The sequence below is a fragment of the Aquarana catesbeiana genome, linkage group LG05, assembly GCF_042186555.1.
Source record: "Aquarana catesbeiana isolate 2022-GZ linkage group LG05, ASM4218655v1, whole genome shotgun sequence".
Classification (NCBI taxonomy): Eukaryota; Metazoa; Chordata; class Amphibia; order Anura; family Ranidae; genus Aquarana; species Aquarana catesbeiana.
The window spans coordinates 577,568,979-577,587,420 of NC_133328.1; the positions used below are offsets into that span (position 1 = coordinate 577,568,979).

The 18,442-nt window shown below is 42.1% G+C and overlaps 1 protein-coding gene across 1 annotated transcript in view; it reads left to right on the forward strand.

The window, feature by feature from the left end:
* Window positions 1–18,442, forward strand: part of VPS13B (vacuolar protein sorting 13 homolog B) — a 1,301,055-nt gene that overhangs the window by 1,155,232 nt on the left and 127,381 nt on the right. The window contains exons 34-35 of the mRNA XM_073632833.1: window positions 2,047–2,202; window positions 4,316–4,579. Coding sequence (XP_073488934.1) covers window positions 2,047–2,202; window positions 4,316–4,579 — 420 coding nt within the window. The remainder of the gene's footprint in view (window positions 1–2,046; window positions 2,203–4,315; window positions 4,580–18,442) is intronic.

Sequence of the window (18,442 nt, forward strand, 5' to 3'; positions counted from 1 at the left end):
ACTATTTGCGTAGCACTTTACTTATTGTACATTCACATCAGTCCCTGCCCTCAAGGAGCTTAAAATCAAAGGTCCTTATCTGACAAGCATACACACACATATTAGGGACAGTTTGGACAGGTGTCAGTTATAGTAGAACTAAAGGTAAAACTTTTTTAGTTTTGGATAGTGTGTTTAGAACACTTGTTGGAGCTGTATTACGGTCTGTGCCCCCGTTAGGGAGATTCGCTCCCTCTGTATGTCCTGTTTACCGTCATCACCGAGATTTAAAGTAAAAGAAAATCCCAAATTGTGGGTTGTCACAGGAACAGAGGGAAAATCTTTCATCTTTCATTTCAGCCGTAATCTGCTAGTGCTGCAAGGGTTAATATGAAACACTGGACCTGTCATAGGCGCTTGTCAAGACTGTTGACACTGCCTGTCCTTTTAGTCCCCTCCTGTATTCATTAAAACCATAATTCTAGCTTCCTGCAATGAAAAGCACTATATGAATTGAGGAGGCAGGCTTTTCATTCATCCATCCTCCATTCATAGAGTGCTTTTCCTTGCTGGAAGTTATAATAAGGCTTTTTGAGAAGGGGATTGGAAAGGGGGGGGCATAGTCCGCACTCTTGACAGTGCCTATGACAGGTCCAGGGGCTTGTATTGATCCCCGCAGCAGTTATCTTCTAGTGGAGGGGGGCCAAGGATGAAGGATGTCAACTAAGAAGGCACTCAGCAGCAGGTACACTTCTCATTCAATCAAAGCACCATCCCTTGTGCTGACTTAATAAAATAAATAAATAACTCGACTTAGGCTTTAACCTGCTAGCATGTCTTTGGAGTGTTGGAGAAAACTAGTGTAATCAGGGGAAACCTACACAAGCACAGGGAGAACATGCAAACTCCATGCAGATAGTTTCCTGACCAGGACTGAAATTGGGACCCCAGTGCTGCAAGGCAGAGGTGTTAACCACTAAGCCACTGTCTGGCCCAGTTCCCTAGGGTGACAACACTTTATCTGTGGAGAAGCAGTGTGGTCACCTTAGGACAGGAAGTGTGTTAGGAATACAGAACTCTTCCCCTTCTCCTTATCATCATAATATTAGTCTAGTAGAGTAGCTAATGACAATGCTAACTGATAGAAGTCAGCAGAGGTGAAGAGTACAGGACTCACAAGCTCACAAGAATTCTGGCAACATCAACAAGCATTTTTTATTCACTTATTGAGTAGATAATGAAAATGAGAATTTCATTGTTAGGATTTACATCTTCCTTAAAAAAGGAGTATAGTTAAAGTTTTTTTTGGACATACTATTCTTGTCGGTTATAGGAGTAAACGTACGCTGAGACACCAATCCAGAACAAGTATGCAGCTCAAATGAATCGCTTGCTTGTTTTGGGTCAGCTGCTGTTGTAAAATATATAGTGATATGAAATATATTGGTATTGTGTCAAAGAATTAAAAAATGTTTCCTCTTTAATGCCTCTGTGATAAGTTGTAGAAAAAGTTGGTGTCGTTTTTTAGTAGTAGGGAAGAGTAAACACCCCTTGCAAGTTTCTAATTTTACTCTGTGTACCATTGAGGAAATTTTCCTTCACTTCCTGTCCCAGAGACACAACAGGAAGTTAGAGAAAGTCTCCCAAAGTGAGGGAAATTGCCCTCTTCGTTGTCACTGGAAGATTGTCCCCATAGGAAGATTGCCTCTAACCACGTGTTTTTGAAAAAGCTGTAGGATTTTGGATTTCCCCTCATTTTATTTCTCAGTGACAAATGGAGGGACGAATGGCAAAAGGGTCTAACGCGTCTCCACTCTATTCAAAACTTTAAAGCAAAAACATTTTGCCTAGAGATGCAATGTAAATATTTCTATAAAGCTATGCAACAGAAGAAAAAAAATTAAGCGTATAATGAATTGTGTGTCACCAAAAAGGTTAAAATATTTCTCCCCCCTCAGGAAGCTAAAAGGCTTAAATCTTTTCATAAGAATGATAATGAATCCGTAATGACAGAAAGCAGTGTATTTATGACCCTAACTGTTTAATGGATGTTCTATCTCCCTGCAGCTGCTTCACATCTGTATCGAGGGCTGGGGAAACTGGCGCTGGTCGGAGCCCTTCAACGTGGACAACACTGGGACGTTTATCCGAACAATTAACTACAAGGGCAGGACTGCAACTCTGATCATAAAAATAGAGCAGCTGAACGGGGTGCAAAAACAAGTATGTAGAATATACTGCGTACAGAAAGATTGCAGTGTTGCAGGGAGCGATCTTAGTAATGCAAACATTTAGATTTTAAATTCATGCTGTCATCAGAAGTAATCAGAAGGGGAAAAAGTTTTAGTTTTGGGACCAAAATCTTTTTTTTTTTTTTTTTTGAGTTGGAAATAATAAAATCCCTATTAAGTTTATATTGCTGTCTGTGTGTCTGCTGAGGAGATCCAGTCTATTTGTCCTGGGGACCATTGTCACCTGTGATGGATAGTAATGGAAAATCCAAAATTGTTTAAATGTTATGGTTGTAACAGGAGGCAAGAGGAAATCTTTCATTGGTTAGGCATCGTCTGTTACAATGCCTCTCTAATGCCTCGTTTCCACCGAGCGGATCGGGTCTGGTCGGTTTGGAAGGCCTAGAATGGTCCGGCCTATTCAGGCGAGCGTTTCCACTGCAAGTCGGACCGACGGGCCATACGTGGGTTTAGAAAAAATGCCGTCATGGCGTCACACGTCCACCAATCAGTGTAATGTATCGTAGCTCCGCCCTAACCGAACCATTCCATTTTCTATGGCCCCACATCTGAAGCAGGACCCTGAATGGAACGGTTCGGTTCGGTTGTATGGGCTGCTTTCATAATGGAAACACCCAAAATAGCGTACCATACCGAACCGAACCGATCCGCTCAGTGGAAACGAGGCATTAGAGCTGATTTGCACAGGAACAGGACAGGAAGTGAAAGTAAATCTCCTCAAAGGACAGCTGTTCCTTCAGAGTGCATGCGCCGATGACATCATCAGCGCAGTATACAGTAGATATTTTCTAAACGGTGTAAGTTTAGGAGATATTTACAGTACTTATAGGCTTACCTATAGGTACAAACATTGGAGTGAAGTTTACTTCCTCTTTAAGTGAATAACATTAAACTTAAAGGATCTGCTCTTGACGACTTGGTGCCAGATTCCACAGCATACCTTCAGAGGTCTAATGGCATGCATGCCTCAACGGGTCAGGGCTGTTTTGGTGGCAAAAAGGGGGCCTACTCAATGTTTGGTGGGTGATCATAAAGTTATGGCTGATTGGTGTATGTCCAGCCTAACATCAGACATCAAAGATGCCCATTATTAGCAAGAAAAGACTCTTCTGCACCCCACTTTGATTTAATTTCACTTTGTTTCTTGGGCCTGAGATGGCCTTTACTGTAGCAGTCATTATGGGCAGTGGCATCGCAATTGGCATGGCTTGGTTATTAAGTCAGGGAAGGCAATTCTTCTAAACAAAGTTACACATAAAGCGGAGTTCCAAACAAAAGTGGAACTTCCGCTCATTTGTCTCCTTCCCCCCAGTGCAAACCCAGTGGAACTAGCAACATTTTCAAAGCTGGGGTTCCTAGCACCAAGTGGCCCCCGAGATACGATGCCCCAAAGTCGGTTTGGAAAAAGGTCATTCTCTGCTGCAGAAAAATGCTTGACTCGAGTATAAGCTCGAGTATATACGGTAAGTAACAAAGGTAGTTTTCTGAGAACGGGTGAGAGCTTCTTACAGTGTGTATTAAAAGCATGTCACTTATAAGCTTATAAGCTCACCTCAATACTTGGCTGGAGGGATGTTCAGCATCATTTAGCCCTTTACTCCTCTACGGCCTCCCATTCATTCTTTGGATTTCAGTTGAATCATGAAAGCTTTGCATCAATTAGAGTTGGGGTGTTACATAGGGCAGTCAGTATGTAAATGGGGTCTGCTCAGGAATGTCTACTCGTCCAAACTGTCATGTACTCATCTAGACATTTTGATAACAAAAAAAGACATCCTACTGCTTGCATGAATGTGTTTGAGAGAAGCACTGATGTAGGGTGCTGTGATGTTTTTGAAAGCTGTGTACAGCTCCCTACTTTCATTGTTCTGTGTACATTGAGCTTTTAGTTTGATCTGATGGAGGAGCCTTTTTAGACACAAATTGTCCAGTATGTCAATTTTTGATTGACAACCAGCGTGCTTTTACTGTCTGAAAAGATATATGGCTTGATTTTATGCATTTTGATTACATAGAGGAAAGATTAGGTAGAGCTTCCATTTTTAATTGCAATTTGCTTCTTACATGTCTCATTATCTCCCTAGGTTATAATCTGTGGAAGGCAGATCATTTGCAGCTATTTGTCAGACAGCATTGAGCTGAAGGTAGTCCAGCACTGTGTGGGACAAGATGGCAATGTTGTGGTGCGAGAGAATTTTGACTGCCTAACAGAAAAACAGAAACTACCATCCTATGTCCTGGAAAACAGTGAGCTTACAGAACTGTGTGTAAGAGCAAAAGGAGAAGAAGAATGGTCTCAAGATGTCTGTCTGGCTGCTGACGCTACTGAGCACAGCTTCTTCATTCAGGTACGTGGAAGTCAAGCATGCCCTGAGGTTTGTCATTGATGTCAATGGATTTCATTGTACAAGTAATTCTATGCAGAACTTAAAGCAGTAATAAACCAAAATGCAAATATTTATTATATTGCAGCTTACTAATTATTGTGATGGCTGCATTTGTTTTCTTTTTTTGTTTATTCCCTTATTTTCACCTGAGGATCCAGCCAGAAAGTCTGTTGTTTTTCAAAAGGACATGCTCTCTTGCAGATGGAGCAGTTAGAGGGTTGAGACCAACTATTTACCACTGTCAGGGGTGCTTAAAATGATTAGCTTTTATTTATGCAAAAACCTTTATCCCAAAAACTTGCTGTAATTGGTTATAATGTGTGAGCTGGAGATTGGCTTCAATTTGTTAGTTTATCAGAATCTGCTAGTACATCTGACACGCCTCTCCCCACAGATTAACAGTGCGGCTGTGCCCCTGTGCTCATTCATCCAGAGTGAGGGCATTAGGTGTGTTACTGGCCAGATCACCAGGTGAAAAAAGGGAAAAAACTAAAAAGAAAAATGAATGCAGACACCACCCCTAATATTTTGTAAGCTGCAATATATTAAATGTTTGGTTTTCAGTTTAATACCACTTTAAAGTAGAACTTTTTTTTAAATTATAGCTGGTAGAGTTTTATGGTAGTATCTATCAGTTTTATTTATGTACCATGCCTGCAGTGCAGTGTACACCCCCAATATCTGCAAGATGCCAAGAATGGGGTGGGTATGATGTAACTCCAGGACACATGCACAGGCATTTACAGTGCCTTGAAAAAGTATTCATACCCCTTGAAATTTTCCACATTTTGGCATGTTAAAACCAAAAACATAAATGTATTTTATGGGATTTTATGTGATAGACCAATACAAAGTGGCACATAATTGTGAAGTGGAACAAAAATGATAAATCTGAAAAGTGTGGCATGCATTTGTATTCAGCCCCCTTTACTCTGATACCCCTAACTAAATCTAGTGGACCCAGTTGCCTTCAGAAGTCACCTAATTAGTTAATAGAGTCCACCTGTGTGTAATTTAATCTCAGTATAAATACAGCTGTTCTGTGAAGCCCTCAAAGGTTTGTTAGAGAACCTCAGTGAACAAACAGCATCATGAAGGCCAAGGAACACACCAGACAGGTCAGGGATAAAGTTGTGGAGAAGTTTAAAGCAGGGTTAGCAAGCTTTGAACATCTCACAGAGCACTGTTCAATCCATCATCCAAAAATGGAAAGAGTATGGCATAACTGTAAACCTTCCAAGACATGGCCGTCCACCTAAACTGACAGGCCGGGCAAGGAAAGCATTAATCAGAGAAGCAGCCAAGAGGCCCATGGTAACTGGAGGAGCTGCAAAGATCCACGGCTCAGGTGGGAAAATCTGTCCACAGGAAAACTATTAGTTGTGCACTCCACAAATCTGGTCTTTATGGAAGAGTGGCAAGAAGAAATCCATTGTTGAAACAAAGCCATAAGAATTCCTGTTTACAGTTTGTGAGAAACCATGTGGGGGACACAGCAAACATGTGGAAGAAGGTGCTCTGGTCAGATGAGACCAAAATTGAACTTTTTGGCCTAAAAGCAAATCAATGTGTGGCAGAAAACTAACACTGCACATCACCCTGAACACACCATCCCATGTGAAACATGGTGGTGGCAGCATCATGTTGTGGAGATGCTTTTCTTCAGCAGGGACAGGGAAGCTGGAGTTGTTGAGAAGATGGATGGAGCATACAGGGCAATCTTAGAAGAAAACCTATTAGAGTCTGCAAAAGAGACTGGGACGGAGGTTCACCTTCCAGCAGGACAACAGCCCTAAACATACAGCCAGAGCTACAATGGAATGGTTTAGATTAAAGCATATTCATGTTTTAGAATGGCCCAAGTCCACGCTTGAATCCAAGTGAGAATCTGTGGCAAGACTTGAAAATTGCTGTTTACAGATGCTCTCCATTCAATCTGACAGAGCTTGAGCTATTTTGCAAGAAAGAATGAGCAAAAATGTCGCTCTAGATGTGCAAAGCTGGTAGAGACGTACCCAAAAAAAAAGACCTGCAGCCATAATTGCAGCAAAAGGTGGTTCTACAAAATATTGACTCGGGGGCTGAATACAAATGCATGCCACACTTTTCAGATATTTATTGAAAATTGAAAACCATTTATCATTTTCCTTCCACTTCACAATTATCTGCCACTTTGTGTTGGTCTATCACGTAATATCCCAATAAAATACATTTACGTTTTTGGTTGTAACATGAGAAAATGTGGAAAATTTCAAGGGGTATGAATACTTTTTCAAGGCACTGTATTTGGCTGCCCTTTGGCTAAAGAGAGAAGGCCCCAGACCCATTAAACGTTTGGCAGAAGATGGCAGCTGCTATGGATAGGGTGACAAGAGGAGTGTAGAACTTCCCTAGAGGAGGGTGCACTAAAGGGAGTAAGTCTGTCATATATAGGTATGCTGTGCATTATTCAGGTGCGCCAAGGACCACTACGAATTTAGTTCTACTGCAAGTTGGTCAATAGACTGCTAATATTATTTAGAAGGGGGCGTGGCCAGGACCGGCATGTGAGCAGCTGCATCTCAAGTAGCTCCCGCAGGTTACCCTGATTTGATCCTGTTCCTGGCTCAGATACACAGGCACACGGACACCACGCAGCTCCAGAACCTCTTGTGACCCCACGGTACCCCCTGGTATGCTTGGCCCGGTGATGATTACTAGGGGAAAGGGAAAAGAGGACATCCAGCATCCGGAGATCCAAAATGACGCCACGCCTCCAGCAGCGCGGACCGCGTTGCACAGAGAAGCCTAAGGAATCAGTGAGTAAACCTCCAAAAACCCCTAAGAACACTGGTGGGGATCCCCCTAAGGACATGCAGTACTATGCACAGAAGTTGGCAGGCATACTGGTGCTCACAAAACCAGCAGGGGTGGGGGTAGGACCTGAGGGGGAAGCTGCAAAGCAGGAGGAAGACATGATAAGAGGAGCAGACACAGAACACATGGGGGCACAGACAGAGGAGGTGGCAGAAGACAGTGGAGGAGAGGAATTTGAACAGCCAACCCTAGCTATGATTCTAAAGGCAGTTAACAAATGTACTGCCTCAGTTAACACATTACAGGAACGCTTTGGTGGTCTAAAGGAGGAGGTGTCTCTGATAAGACAGTATCTGCAAAAGAGAGAACCACTGCTGCAGAAAGCAAGATACAAGATAAACTTCCTCCATTGATCAGAGATACACAATCTAATGCCAGGCCGGCTACAGCGGTCGTGCAGACGATCTTGAAAACAGGCTGAGATGCAAAAATGTTTGCATTGTGGGTCTCCCTAAGAAAACAGAGGGTAGAGACCCCACTGATTTTGTGGAAAGATGGCTGCTGGAGATCTTTGTGAAGGAGTCAATTACTGCTCTGTATGCAGTGAAGAGACCCCAGAGAGTTCCCATGAGACCCTTGCCACCAGGGCACCCTCCCCGCCCCATTTTGGCATATATGCTGCACTACAGAAATAGAGAGATCATCCTGCACCTGGCCCGGGAGAGGAAAAATATACTGTTCAATGGAGCACGTCTCCTTCTACCTTGACTTTTCCTCTGACGTCCAGAAATGCAGGGCCTGCTTCACTGGTGTGAAAAAAAGGCTGCAGAAATTGCAGGCACTGTATGCAATGCTCTACACTGCCAGGCTTCGGATTACAGCAAGGGGTCAAGCCCATTTCTTTGAAAGTGCTACAGATGCCTCTGGTTGGCTAGATGCCAATGAAAACACCTTTCGTCAGGCCAGATGACATGCAGCTGAAGAGGATTGACATAATCCAGGTTCAGAAAATGACTTACCTCCATGCGCCTTGGAAATACCCTGTTGGGTCCTTATATTTTCCTGTTTTTCTGTCCTATCCACTCCACTGCTCAAAGCCAAGTTGGGAACAAATGTTGATTTGATGTACTATTTCTCCCTACGGAGAGCATGTGCGAAGCGACTTACAATCCTAATGTTCAATGCTTAATAGCAAGTTACATGCGGAATGACATATGGGTCTCTGCAGAGACCGGGGCCTTGCATCACATGCCATGGGTCCTGACTCATGCATTGAACCAACGATTTACACACACTGAGTTTAGAGTGCCGTTGCACTCAAAAGCACTCAAAACTTGTTTGGAACTACCTTACTGGAGCAGTACAGAGAATTCAACCCTGCAGAACTGAGTCATTTTGGACTTCTCACCGCATACTCGGAAACTTGCTGGTACTAGGCTGGTGGGACTGCGGAGAGAGGGAAGGCCATTTGGTTCTATGCAAAGTGATGCCTAATGTATACCTTGATGTACATATCTTTTATGTGGGATGATGACTACAATACCTGTGGTGTCTTGGAACATTAGAGGGTTGGGTGACCACTTCAAGCGGGCTATGGTTTTTACATCCCTGCGCAAATATCTCCCTGCTATCTGTGCTTTACAGGAGACTCACCTCACACCTGACTTCTTGTCTTGCCTGAATTATAGGTGGGTGGGTAAGATCTATCACTCCACTCACACCTCCTTCTCTGGGGGGGTGTGTTTTGATACACTGGTCACTTGAATACCAGGAACTTGACTGTGTGGTAGATGAGGAGGGGAGATATGTCATTTTATACTGCCGCCTATTTTCCTTCAAATGTGTACTTGCATTTGTGTATATTCCATCCCCATGTACTGTAACCATCAGGTGTTGAGGGTGGTACTGGAGTACCAACTGGGACATCCAAATGTGCCGTTGTATATCCTGGGTGACTTCAATTGCTACCTAGACCCCCTTTTAGACAAGCACCCCCCGGGGTGGTGCAGGGGAGAGGAGAGTGCTGCACAGCCTTGAAAAAATTGGTTGAAGGGGGGGGGGGGGGTGGATGTGATCCATGGAGGAGTAAAAACCCTGGGGAAAGACAATTTTCATGCTTTTCGAAATCCCACATATCACTATCCTGCATAGATCTATGCCTTAGCTTGGACATTGCTGTCAGATCTGTGTCAGAGAATAAATATGCACTTAGGGGAATTTCAGACCATTCCCCACTAGTTCTTACTCTTGAGGTGTGCCCCCCCCTAGACACTGTCTAGGGCCCCATGGAAACCGAATGCCTTTTGGCTTATTCTTTTCCCGGCTCAGGCCCAGATAGGGAAGAAAATTACAGATTTTTGGCAGGATCACGTTGGGCACCCAAACGCAGGAGTGGTGTGGGAAACCTTCAAGGCCTTTCTTAGGGGCATGTTTATTAGGGAAATTAAAGCTTTTAAGAGGACATCTAATGCACAAAGGGAGGGGGTAGAACGTTTAGTTAATGATCTGGAGGCTGAGTTTATTTCCAATCCTACGGAGTTCCGAAGGGAGGCTTGGCTGTCAGCGCAGGATGCTTTCTGTCACCTCACTTCCGCTACGGTGGAACGGAAGTTATTCTTTAGCAAACTAACATTCTATGAGGAGGGAGAGCATACCGGTCGCCTTTTAGCAAAAATTGCCCACTCACAGCAAACATCCCCATCCATTGGAGCTCTACGAACTTCCACTGGTGTAGTCACAAACGCACCTGATGAAATTATGTCAGCGCTTGTGTCCTACTACTCTGATTTATACCAAACTCTGAAAACTTACACAGAAGATTCTTTACACATATCTTGGGGAAGTGGAACTACCGACTTTTTCAGATAGCACAAGGCAATAACTAGATGCCCCTCTGACCTTTTGAGTAGCTTCAAGTGGCGACTGCGATGTTCCCCAACTCCAAAACACCGGGGGAGGATGGTGTTCGAGACCCTATTGCCTAAATTGTTAGAGATGTTCAACTAAGCCAACAAAAAAAAATGGGTGCCTCCCACCCTCTATGACTAAAGTCATTATAGTCTTACTCCTAAAGCCCGGTAAGGACCCCCTGAACCCCGGCTTCTAGGGGGGGAGGTTGCAGAGGGCCTGGAAGCATTGCAGTTTGCTAAATCAAATAAGCTGTACCCCACTTACAATTTTATGCAGAAAGTATGGAATAAGGTCAGGGCAGTGCAACAAGTTGAGGGATACACCAGGTTCAGCCCAATTTGGGGGAATAAGCGGTACGTGGAGTTGGAGAAACTACAATATAACGCAAAATGGAAACAATATGGGATCGCTCATATGACTCAAATATTTAGGTATAGCAAGCTACACCCCTTCCATGCTTTACAACTAGAATTTGCACTCCCCTCATCCATTACTAGCTTCAGCATACTGTTAAGGCCCAAATGGAAATTGACGAGTGGACGCAAAGTCCCACACCAATTTTCAATTACATGCATGAGGTGACCTCTTACAAGGGGTTTATTTCATGCAGCTACTCCATGTTACTCAATAAGTCCCTTCCCGACAGCACCGCAGCAGTGATATCCAGATGGGAAAGAGATGTCGGAGCATTTGAAGAAGACCAATGGGAGGATGCTCTTGCGGCGGTTCCCCTGTGTTCTTTGAAACAAAGGTTATCCCAATTGTATGTGCTTTTACGTGTCCACTATTCACCGGCTAAACTGGTGAGAATGGGGGTGCGTGATCCATCTTGCACTAGATGCATGAGCATTCATGGCAACTTGATCCATATGTTGTGGAGGTGCCCCAAACTGCATATATATTGGAAGGAGGTGATGGGGATTAATGTATTTCAGATTCATCTTGTAGAACACCCTAAACTATGCCTGTTGGAAACTATAGATGAAATGCCGGTGGAGGAGACCTCTAGACTAGCTATAGCTAGGGCCCTTTTCCAGGCCAGGAAATTACTTTTAGGCACTCCAAATCGACAGATTCCCCCTATGGTGAAGGAGTGGTTGACGCAAATGGGCAATACTACAAGGCTTGAAAAATGTATCCACCAACACAGGGGTAGTGCAACAAAATTCAAAAAAAAGAGGGCATCATGGCTAGCTGTTCCTTGTTTAGCCCCTGTAGACCTGATTATGGACCGCTTACTCATGTAACTTGGCTGCGGTGGCGAAAGGGCTGGATCCTCCAGCCAGGGGCCTTGGTTGTTTCAGCTACTCTGTGACCGAATGTATTCCATTGTTGCAACTGAATCATATGCGGTTGAAATGTGATTATGTGCTGAGGGTGCTGTATACTAAATGCAAGGTGTTTCAGCATAATGTGTATCAATATGGAATTCTGTTTTGTTTCTCAGTTTTTGATGATTTCTCAATAACGTTCCTTTAAATTAAAAAAAATATATATATTACTTAGAATACACTGTAATAGTCGTCGTCGTGTTTATCTTCACAAGCAGATACAAGTCTGTTCAGAAGATAGCATATACTATAGGGATTTTTAGCAGGTGCATAACATTAATGACCAAATGAAAGCTGCTACCTACCAGTTAATAGTTACCACCTCCCCTATGTGGCAACACTTAGGTCTGGTAGTGGCAAGAGGTTGCTAAAGAACAGGGCACTGCCTTGTTAGATAGAGAGAGTTATGTCTAGTCTCTTTATACCCTCATACATTCAAAAAGAGTCTCAGTCAGTGCCCTGGAGATGGCCAACATCCAGTTAAAGGCAATGTAGCACCTGATTTTGCTTTCTATAATCACTCTACCTTTGTATATACAGTGGGGACGGAAAGTATTCAGACCCCCTTACATTTTTCACTCTTTGTTATATTGCAGCCATTTGCTAAAATCATTTAAGTTAATTTTTTTCCTCATTAATGTACACACAGCACCCCATATTGACAAAAAAAAACACAGAATTGTTGACATTTTTGCAGATTTATTAAAAAAGAAAAACTGAAATATCACATCCTAAGTATTCAGACCCTTTGCTGTGACACTCATATATTTAACTCAGGTGCTGTCCATTTCTTCTTATCATCCTTGAGATGGTTCTACACCTTCATTTGAGTCCAGCTGTGTTTGATTATACTGATTGGACTTGATTAGGAAAGCCACACACCTGTCTATATAAGACCTTACAGCTCACAGTGCATGTCGGAGCAAATGAGAATCATGAGGTCAAAGGAACTGCCTGAAGAGCTCGGAGACAGAATTGTGGCAAGGCACAGATCTGGCCAAGGTTCCAAAAAAATGTCTGCTGCACTTAAGGTTCTAAGAGCACAGTGGCCTCCATAATCCTTAAATGGAAGACGTTTTGGACGGCCAGAACCCTTCTTAGAGCTGGCCGTCCGGCCAAACTGAGCTACCGGAGGAGAAGAGCCTTGGTGAGAGAGGTAAAGAAGAACCCAAAGATCACTGTGGCTGAGCTCCAGAGATGCAGTTGGGAGATGGTAGAAAGTTGTAGAAAGTCAACCATCACTGCAGCCCTCCACCAGTCAGGGCTTTATGGCAGAGTGGCCCGACGGTAGCCTCTCCTCAGTGCAAGACACATGAAAGCCCGCATGGAGTTTGCTAAAAAAAACACCTGAAGGACTCCAAGATGGTGAGAAATAAGATCCTCTGGTCTGATGAGACCAAGATAGAACTTTTTGGCCTTAATTCTAAGCGGTATGTGTGGAGAAAACCAGGCACTGCTCATCACCTGTCCAATACAGTCCCAACAGTGAAGCATGGTGTTGGCAGCATCATGCTGTGGGGGAGTTTTTCAGCTGCAGGGACAGGACGACTGGTTGTAATCGAGGGAAAGATGAATGCTGCCAAGTGCAGGGATATCCTGGATGAAAACCTTCTCCAGAGTGCTCAAGACCTCAGACTGGGCCGAAGGTTCACCTTCCAACAAGATAATGACCCTAAGCACCACAGCTAAAATAACGAAGGACTGGCTTCACAACAACTCCGTGACTGTTCTTGAATGGCCCAGCCAGAGCCCTGACTTAAACCCAATTGAGCATCTCTGGAGAGACCTTAAAATGGCTGTCCACCAACGTTTACCATCCAACCTGATAGAACTGGAGAGGATCTGCAAGGAGGAATGGCAGAGGATCTCCAAATCCAGGTGTGAAAAACTGGTTGCATCTTTCCCAAAAAGACTCATGGCTGTATTAGATCAAAAGGGTGCTTCTACTAAATACTGAGCAAAGGGTCTGAATACTTAGGACCATGTGATATTTCAGTTTTTGTTTTTTAATAAATCTGCAAAAATGTCAACAATTCTGTGTTTTTCTGTCAATAGGTGGTGCTGTGTGTACATTAATGAGGAAAAAAATGAACTTAAATGATTTTAGCAAATGGCTGCAATATAACAAAGAGTGAAAAATTTAAGGGGGTCTGAATACTTTCCGTCCCCACTGTGTGTGTGTGTGTATATATATATATATATATATATATATATATATCATTTTTTTTTTGCTGTCACCACAGATTTTTTTTTTTGCTGTCACCACAGATTTTTTTTTTTAATATCAATGTCATTACTTGGCTGGTATAAATATTTATCAACAATTTTGGCCATTATAGGGACTTTTCTGTCTCCTGGGCTCTTTTAGGTGTAAGATAACATCCCACAATAGGAGTAACTTTTAGGAGTAACTTTTATCATTATTGCACAAGATAAGAGACTTTTATCAAGAGATCCACAGATCTCCATGTATTCCCACATATTAGGGTAGAAAAACATATTCCCTAAGATTGAAACTTAATTTGCTAACGAGCGAGGTCAGATGGAAGCACTTTGTGGCCTCCACGGTTGGAAGACAATCCCACAGGCCCTAACAGACCTCCCCCCCTTCCCCCAAACTCATTATGGAGAGTGATCCAAATTTAATACTTTATCATCTCCATATCAAAACCTCAGGGGATAGCAACCTGTGCATGGACCCTACCCCCTTAGACCGGGCCCTATCCAACATCTATTGCTTACTAAACCAGCCACCAATTGATTACTCTACACTATACATGCATTAGTGGGGTAGAGATCTGAAGGTAAAAAAAAAACCTTCTGCCTCTAGAACCGCTTTAATTTCAAAAGAAGAAAAAGGAGAGCGCAAGGATCTTGTACAATAAAAACAACCTTTATATGTAGTTAATGAGCATTTAATTCATGACAAAAATCTCCTAGAGCACTATAGATTATTTAACAGTAGTACAAAAGAAATAGTCTGCCATTTGGCTCTCTTTGTTGGAGGATTTGGTTCCTTTACTTATGTCTGTGAATTTCATAGTGCTCTAGAAGATTTTTGGCATAAATAAAATGCTCATTAACTACATACAAACTGTTGGGTTTCACGGTTATTCACAGTTTTCCAGAGCCTATCTTCCCTTCGGGAGATGGAAATATCTCCCAGGAACACCATAGAAATACGGTTTGACTATTAAAGAGGGAGGGGAGATATGCAATTTGGCTGTAGGTGAAGCCTATCCAATAGAATCACGTTTTCCTCCTTTTTTTTCTCCTTGGTGTTTGAGTGTGGAGGTTACATCCTCCAAGGTTTGTAATTCTTGGACTTTTTAGCAGCATTTTGTCAGGATTGGGGGAGATTTGATTTATTATAGTAGAAGCAAACCTCACATTTTCTGTGTTGATTAAGCTCATTGAGAAAGAGTGTTTTTACTTGTGTTTGGGAAGATGGTTCAGATGTAGTGAGTGGGTTGCTAGGTTCTTCTAAGTTTTAATAGATACCGATAAAAACCTATATAAAATGCACTCACAGAAACCAGAGCATATAAGGTTGAACAGCCATGCAATCTAGTATGTACAGAAGAATAGTCTGCCATTTGGCTTACTTTGTAGGAGGATTTGGTTCCTTGACTTGTGTCTGTAAATTTCAGCTTGAGCTATTGAACTTAAAGCGATAGAAAACTCACTACAACTAATTCACTAACCATAACAGTAGAAATAAATGCGCTTTCAAACACATAGGGTTAATCCAAAGCGTCATGTAACTGTTCTTACAATTTCTGCAGTTTATTATTCTTGTAGATTGTTCTGTCTAAAGCCACCACCATCTTTGTGGAATCCTTTTGCTCCCTTCCCTACCCGATCTTCCGCCCTTCTTGTATGTCAGTGCAGTAATCTCGCACATATGCCGTAAGGCACTAGTGAATGTTCAGCAATGTTCTTGTGGCATTTCAATGTAATGCCATGGTAATGCTGATGGAGACATGTCATGTAGCTGTATTTACTGACGGCACGCTCAGACATGCGCATATCCGAGTGACGTAAATTGTAATAAGCCTGGGCTATGTCTTCTTTCAGGTGCACTGTTTAGAACTTTCAAAGACACTCACTAGTAAATCTTTTTCTACCGCTTTGCATGATGCTGACTTATTTTGGGAAGTTTACTACCACTTTAAAAATTAGACTTCTTACTAAAGGAGTAAGGACCAGTTCACACCAGATGCAGTTCCGTGCAGTTTTGTGCGCTTTTTTCTGCACAAAATGCATGCACAGTGTTTTCCATGTATTCCAATGGCTCTAGTTCACACCATGCAGTCAGTTTCGGGTCAGTTTCTGCACCGGAAACTGACCCGAAACTGACTGCATGGTGTAAACTAGAGCCATTGGAATCCATAGAAAACACTATGCATGCATTTTTAGTGCAGAAAAAAAGCACACGGAACTGAACGGAACTGTGCCTGGTGTGAACTAGCACTTAATACAGAAAATATGTAATACAAAATATATGCATGCAAGATTCCATATTTACCTGAAAACATTTGTTGTAGTCCTGACCATAGTAACTAAAGAAACTATTTACAGAACCATTATATATTCCCTCTAAGGGGCTTATTTAGAACAGATATCACTATCCACTTTTGGCTACGCACCACTGGGTCACTCTACACTGAGACTTGTATTTTAAGGCCTATTCATAAATTACAGTCATGGTGTGTAGCCTGCAGTTCGTCACTGAGTTCTTCCTGCTTAACGAAGTACAGATAACTCAATGATTGGGGAAGAGAACCGTCACATAACTTTGACAGGTCACATGACCAGCTCTCATCCCAGCTTTTTTATTTTGTTTTCACATTTATTTTAATAGTAGAATTCCAAAGCCCGGGGTTGCACTTACTACATTTTTAAAGCATATCACTATACTTATTGGTATACAAGTAGAAAATAAAGAGAAAATTGTCAAAATTTTTTCTTAACTCTCCAGGCTAGTTCATAGAAAAGAGAATTTATTCAGACAATCTTTAAAATACAAACAAGATGTTTTGAAAGTACCAGAAATCCCTCACATTAAGATTTTGGCGTGAAGTTGTCAGTTATGCTCCTCAAGGCTAAAAAAACTTTCACTAACCAAGAATACAAAATGACAGATTTTGAGTTTTGTTGGAGCTTTAATTATAAAATTATTGTTAAAGATCAAGTAACCAAATACCAAATCATGCCTCTGAGAATTTTGTAATTGGCCAAAATAGTCATTTGTTTGTACTGTATAAATTTAATTCCATTTTCTCTGTGCTTCAGAAAACAGTGCTCTCATAGTCAGACCTTCACTTTACAAATCGCCCTCCAGTCAGTTACTGCGGCACAGGAATTCAAATTGTCATCTTTGCTATTTATTTTTTCAGAGACTTGCCTAAACATCCACTGCGTGTGGGCACAGTTATATGTGTATTATTTATATACTGTGAGATTTTTGTTGACATTTCAGTTCAAAGATTCCTTTTGCAAATGTCACAGGGTTGGGGAACATACAGCGCTGATGCCTTTAAATAATTTCTAGGGACCTTCTGCTGCTGGTGCCTACTGAAGTAATGCTGGAATTTATCCCCATTATGACATGTTTATTAAACTGGAATATACAATAGCTTTTTTATGTTATTGCTGTTCTGCATTAAAACAACCCAATACTCTATAATCAACAGCTGTCCTTGCAATCCTACCCTAATAAATTAAATAAAGGTACAAGAGACAGTAGAACACTCCTTTAGAAAACTGGAAATAGCTCTACCTTTGTGGCTGGTTATTTGGCCATGCAGTCTCATTCAAAGGAGAGGATCATAGTTAGTCAGGTTGAAAAAAGACATAAGCCCATCTAGTTCAACCAAAAAAAAAATTATACAATCCAATATACACAATCCTATACCCACAGTTGATCCAGAGGAAGGTGAAAAACCCCAGCAAAGCATGATCCAATTTGCTACAGCAGGGGAAAAAATTCCTTCCTGAATACCCCGAGAGGATTTTCCCTGGATGAACTTTACCTATAAATGTTAGTACCCAGTTATATTATGTACATTTAGCAAAGAATCCAGGCCTTTTTAAAGCAATCTACTGAGCTGGCCAGAATCAGCTCTGGAGGGAGTCTATTCCACATTTTCACAGCTCTTACTGTGAAGAAACCTTTCTGTATTTGGAGATGAAATCTCTTTTCCTCCAGACATAAAGATTGTCCCCTTGTCCTCTGTGATGACCTTAAAGTGAATTACACTACACCAAGTTCACTATATGGACCACTTATCTATTTATATATGTTGATCGTATCCCCAGTTAATCTCCTCTTCTCAAGAGAGAATAAATTAATTTCCCCTAATCTTTCCTCCTAGCTGAGCAACTCCATGCCTCATATCAATTTGGTTGCCCTTCTCTGCACCTTTTTTCAGTTCCCCGATATCCTTTTTGTGAATTGGTGCCCAAAACTGAACTGCATATTCCAGATGAGATCTTACTAATGATTTGTACAGGGGCAAAATAATATTTCTCTCTCTGGAGTCCATACCTCTCTTAATACAAGAAAGGACTTTGCTCGCTTTGGAAACCGCAGCTTGGCATTGCATGCTCGTATTAAGCTTATGATCTACCAAAACCCAGAGATCCTTTTCCACCATTGACTCCCTCAGTTGTGCTCCCCCTAGCATGTATTCTGGTCCCATGACACACTGTCGCTTTTACCACTGACTTCTACACAATACACAATAGGATCACTGTTGACACAGTCAACCAATCAGTTCACCAA